This window comes from Sinocyclocheilus grahami, unplaced genomic scaffold, assembly GCF_001515645.1.
Source record: "Sinocyclocheilus grahami isolate Dianchi unplaced genomic scaffold, SAMN03320097.WGS_v1.1 scaffold258.1, whole genome shotgun sequence".
In the NCBI taxonomy this organism is placed as follows: Eukaryota; Metazoa; Chordata; class Actinopteri; order Cypriniformes; family Cyprinidae; genus Sinocyclocheilus; species Sinocyclocheilus grahami.
This window is the reverse complement of record NW_015505437.1, coordinates 1,376,682-1,382,665: the sequence shown is the minus strand read 5'-3', so window position 1 is coordinate 1,382,665 and position 5,984 is coordinate 1,376,682. Positions and strand designations below refer to the sequence as shown.

Sequence of the window (5,984 nt, the reverse complement as noted above, 5' to 3'; positions counted from 1 at the left end):
AATTTAAATGAAAATGGAAAATGTATATTTATAAAAATATATATTAATCACAATGACACTAAAATAACACAGGGTGGCAGAGTCATACTTGGAGGTGGGTTGTAAAATATAATAATTTTGAACATTAAAGCATGTCAACATATTCTGTTACACCAAATACACAAAATAATGATCTTTAAAATAGCATCATATGACCCCTTTAATTACATTATAAAAATGAAAAATAAATACTAGGCTAAAAACTTCAAAATGTTTTAGGGCAAAGAGGTTTGACTGACAAAAAAAAAACACGTTTGTGAAAAGTGTATACACTTTTTTTAAGTCTACTTAAATGTGTTAATAAAACAGTATAAAGTCATGATTTATATATGACATGACTTTATGACATAATGGTTTTATTATATCCAGTCTGTCTGGAATGACATGAAGAAACAGAAAAACTGGGACAGACAAACTTTTAACAGTACTGTATATGTGTGTGTGTTTATTTTTGTACAATAATCAATGATGATGTTGGCTCACTGCTCACTGCTCACTCTGGATCTGAGAGCAGCTGGTCAAATAAACGCAACGCAATGGCGTCCCCTAGTGGAGTGCATGAAAACACCAGTCACTTCAAATTGGACTATTTGGGTGATTCATTATTGCATTTTCTTCCAAAAAAAAAAAGTTTGGCTCTGTAATTTTTTGCACCGTTTCTGAAAGTACTTTTCCTTTTGCATGACATAACACCCATGTTTCACAATCCAATCAATTTCCAATGGATTCAATTCAATCCCATCCTACTGCTTTCTCCCGAAATATCAGATTTTACTCTGAAATATCTTGGATTGTGCACGTACAATGGGATGCGACTTACATATGAGGACTGTTAGTTTGGAGGAAACTCAATGAATGTTGTGGTGCATGCCGATCAAAACATAAATAACTGGACAGACGTGGCAACAGCAAATGTTGTTCAGATGTATATTTATATTTTTACATGGTTTTAAATATTTAAAAGCATTCACTGTTGAAATCCCCTGCATATATAGTTCTCCATTAAAAGGCATTTCATGCTGGTGGAGCAGTCAGGAAATCCAGTCCTGTTTCCAACCTGCTTTTCAATGATCCTGAAACATTTCTCTCACTGATGAGGAGAAAGATCAGTTCAGGATCTTCAGGTCATGCCCAAATTCTTCATCTGATCTGATTCATAAGAATTCAGAGCTCAAATTCACACTCCAGAGATGATACTTCAGTTAAAAACATGATGCTAAACACCGTCATTCCCATTATTATTTCGAACTATTTCATCGATCCAGGTATGTTTTCAAGTCATTTTTTAAGTATATAAAATGTCAGGTTTAGGTGATGGTGAGAATGGATACGCTATACACTAAATGAATGCTGGGAAGAGAGACTGCAGGAGCAGAATCACTCCAACCACCATCAGACCGCAGAAGAACAGCACCAGCCACAGCGGGAATGACCCTGAAATAGAAATATAACAGCATTCGCAATTTACAGTGCACAAAAACAACAGTTAAAAAAGACATGTAATTAGCACCGGAACAACACAATTTAATGTCATATAAAACATTAAGGGCTTGATTGACCAATCAGAATCAAGTATTTCTGGGCGCGGTGTAAAATAAAATTAAAAAGTGAATTTAAAAGTTGAGATCAATTTATTTGCATAGCACTTTTCACAATGCACATTGTCTCAACATTGCGTTAATGTTTATAATACCTTACTATCTTTATGCCTTGTAGTCACAATTAGCAGATTAGAGCTAAGTGCTTATATTTTGCAACATTACAAGCAATACGATTTACTATATGGTATATATTGCTTTATGCTAATTTACTTTATTTATGAGGATAATGTGGGACACACATGTACGTATATCCAACTTTATATATATATATAGAGAGAGCTGAGCAATAATATAGTTACATTTTGCGACAAAATAAACAATCAGGCAGTTGAGATTTGCAATATGTGACCCTGGACCACAAAACCAGTCATAAGGGTCAATTTCTCGAAATTGAGATGTATGCATCATCTGAATTAATATGCTTTCCATTGATGTGTGGTTTGTTAGGATAGGACAGTATTTGGTTGAGATACAACTATTTGAAAATCTGGAATCTGAGGGTGCAAAAAATCTAAATATTGAGAAAATAGCCTTTAAAGTTGTCCAAATGAAGTTCTTAGCAATGCATATAACTAATCAAAAATTAAGTTTTGATATATTTACTAAATATCTTCATGGAACATGATCTTTACTTAATATCCTAATGATTTTTGGCATAAAAGAAAAATCAATCATTGTGACCCATACAATGTATTTTTGGCTATTGCTACAAATATCCCCCAGCGACTTAACACTGCTTTTGTGCTGCAGGCTCACATATAGTATACATTGCTTTACGTGGTTTGTTGGTGTTTTAGTTACTTGTGTGTGAGTTCGAAATGTCCTATTTGGCATCTTGTGTATATGATCTGATCCCAGTGATTATTAAAATACAGATGGGAATTTGATCCACATTAGGGTTAATTTCATACAGTTTGTTGTCTTCATGTATGCAGATGAAGTTGGCCATGTATGAATACATATATCTGATCGCATCATACTTACTCCGGTTGGAGACGGCATGCACCTGACAGCGGCTGTCGACGGCTACGCTCAACATGACCACTTCATTATTCCCCTTCACGGCTTTACTTTTAGGAGCGTCAGGTAGGAACGTCAGGTCCGTGACCACAATGCCGTGAGACTCCTGGATGTAGTACAATTTCTGGAGGGTCGATCAGAAGAGACGGTCAGTAGGTTTCAAGATCTAGTGAGCTGCCTTTTCTTACTGACTACATAAGCAGCTACCTTTTAAGTCAGCATCCAAGTGATAGTATTTAGCCTATACTGCTAACAACTTTCACACACGACAAGTACAAATACTTGTGTTATAATTACACATAAATAGAACTAGAATTTTTTTAAACGCTAAACCTACAAAGCAGCTGAATAGGTTTTGACTAAGTAGCTGATTAGTGATTATGCTGTTTGTACCTGCAGGGAAAATGCTATATAGATGGCCACGGATCCCGTCACCGTTCCAAGACCAAGAAATGTTCCAGAGTCACTGAGGAATAACACAGAAGCACGTGATGATTCACCATAACAATGAATAATGCATGAAAGATGCAGACAGATTCCCTCTACCTCACTGCAAGACAACATATAACTTCATTCCCACAAGGCTTCGTGAGCAGCGGCAGGAAAACCCGTCCGTCCCATTTGGTGATGTAGCACGGAGGGGGTTTGCGGTCCCGTTTGTGGGGGATTTGGACTGTATAGAGTCTTAAAGCATCTTTCTGGTCCTCTAATTTTGCAAACCTGGTTTTGAGCAAGAAAATAATGACCAACCATTAGTGACTTTGGTGTCTCATTATTTATGTACAGCTATAGTGATGCAAAGCACAAGTTTCTTAACTATTAGATTTGTTAGATAATAATCCTCTGCAGTGAATGGGTGCCGTCAGAATGAGAGTCCAAACAGCTGGTAAAAACATCAGTAGTAACCCACACGACTCCAGTCCATCAGCTAACATCTGGAGAAGACAAAAGCTGTGTGTTTGCAAGAAACAAATCCATCATTAAGACGTTTTAACTTTAAACTGTCGCTTCCGTCAAGTGCTTTCCTCCAGTGTCCATCTCCTGTTGTCCTCAAACATCAAAATCTATTATTATTTATTTAGAGCTGTGTTTTTTTACAGTTTTGGCTTGTAAACAGTGCTTGATCTGTGCAGATTTCTCTCCTGATTCAGACAAGATGACTCTTTCACTGGAGGAAACGTTATTAGGGATTATGGACTTGTATTTAGCCAGGAGCGACAGTTTGAAGTCACAACGCAGTAATGACAAATTTGCTACACAGCTTTTCTCTCACGAGGTGTTAATAGATGGACTGAAATTAAAATACAACCATTTCAAATGAAATGCTGTTCTTTTGTACTTTCTATTCATCAAATAATGCTGAAAAACTAAATATATCATGAATTCCACAAAAATACGAAGCAGCACGACTGTTTTTCAACATTAATAATAATCGGAAATGTTTCTTGAGCAGCAAATCAACATATTAGACTGATTTCTGAAGATCATGTGACACTGAAGACTGGAAAATTATTCACATAGAAAACATTTATTTAGAATTGTAATAATATTGCACAATATTACTGTTTTTATAGTATTTTTGATTAAATAAATGCAGCCTTGGTGAGCAGAAGAGAATTCTTTAATAAACATTTAAAAATCTTACTGACCCCAGACTTTTGAATAGTAGTTTAAATATACAATAACATATCAAGAATGTAAAATAAATGTAAAATTTAAAGACAACAATAAGTCCAAAGGTTGGCAGACAACACATCCGTTCCCTGAGCCTCTGTTGAAAAAATTGACATCAGAAAAAAAAAGACAAAAAATGACTTATACACTATCTTTTAGCCTATTTATGAAAAGTGGCAGCTGTCAGGAAGTGCACAACTTGCCTGCATGACTTGTAGCGGTACATCTTCTCTGTGATCTGAGGCATGTTTTCATGCCAACACAAACCCACGGCCAGCTGATCGCCGCTCCACACGCTGCACTCGAAATCACGGCCAACTGTTACAATGTGCTACATCGAGAAAGAGAACACAGCACTACTTGGATGAACCAGCGTAAAATGCACAATAGAGAAGCGGTTCTTAACTGCTTAGTTGCTTTTTCTCAGTTCTTAATAACTAGAACAAATCTTCACAAAACACACCTTGTTATCAGGACTGATGTCTATATCCTCCAGCTCATCTTTGTGAGCTCTGAAGCTGAACTTCTCTTTCAAAGAGGGGAACTGGAGAGAGACGAAGCGAGTTGAGACAAGGACAGTGCTGATAAAAACTACACAGACTCATGGGAGACGCTCACCTCCCACACTCTGACGTAACCGTCGGCCCCGCCGCTCAGCAGAAGCGTGAGGTCGGCGCTGAAGCGCACACACTTCACGCAGGGGTCCTGCGGGCTGAGGTCGGCCTGCACCACTCCAACATCCTCCACCAACATCTGAGGAGAATCCTCCTTCGTCTGGGCCACGTCTCCTCCTCCTCCATCTCCGTTCTGGCCTTTCCTGCCTCTCTTCCTGGCTGCACCTTTATCTCCAGCCCCTATTGACAGGTGTCACAGGAAAAGATGACATGAAAATGGGTATGCATGACCAATGTTTTCATTTAGCCTCTACTGACCATCTTTGGCTGCAGGTTTCTTCGCCTGTTTGGCCGTAAGGTGACTGAACCTCATCAAGCTGCAGTTGGCGTCCTGTCCCGAGGCGATCACGTCCCCACCCAGAGACATGCACATGGTGGCTCGCGTGTCCGTTTCATGAGTGTGCAGCAAGGTGGCGCTGTGCACACCGCCGACCAGATCCAGACTCAGGAAATGCTGTGACAAAAAGGTAACACTAAACACCCTGTCATCAGTGTTGGGGAAAGTTACTTTTTAAAGTAATTGCATTAGTATATTGCTTTACTCCCTAAAAAAAAATAACTAATTATGCTACTTAGTTACTTTTTATGGAAAGTAATGCATTGAGTTACTTTTTATATCTGGGCAGGGCTTGCTTGTTTGTTTTTACTATATAAAAAAAAACCGTGTGCTGTCAAACGATTAATCGCATCCAAAATAAGTTTTTGTTTACATAATATATGTGTGTGTGCTGTGTATATTTATTATGTATATATATATATATATATACACACACATATGCATGTATATATTTAAGAAAAATATGTTACGTTTATATATTAAATATATTTATATATGATATAATTTATATAAATATAAATATATACATGTAAATATTTTCAAAATATATACTGTATGTGTGTTTATTTATATATACATAATAAATATACACAGTACACACACATATATTATGTAAACAAAAACTTTTATTTTGGATGC

The 5,984-nt window shown here is 37.1% G+C and overlaps 1 protein-coding gene across 1 annotated transcript; it reads right to left on the bottom strand.

Annotated features, from left to right (window-relative positions):
• Positions 1-475: 475 nt before the first annotated feature.
• On the bottom strand, positions 476-5,519 carry LOC107598936 (prolactin regulatory element-binding protein-like; the record flags this gene model as incomplete). Its single annotated transcript, XM_016290379.1, has 8 exons — positions 476-1,473; positions 2,625-2,784; positions 3,054-3,126; positions 3,207-3,380; positions 4,538-4,665; positions 4,798-4,878; positions 4,953-5,188; positions 5,267-5,519. Coding segments are annotated over 8 exons (1,200 nt in total), but the record flags the coding sequence as incomplete, so codon positions are not given.
• Positions 5,520-5,984: the final 465 nt, after the last annotated feature.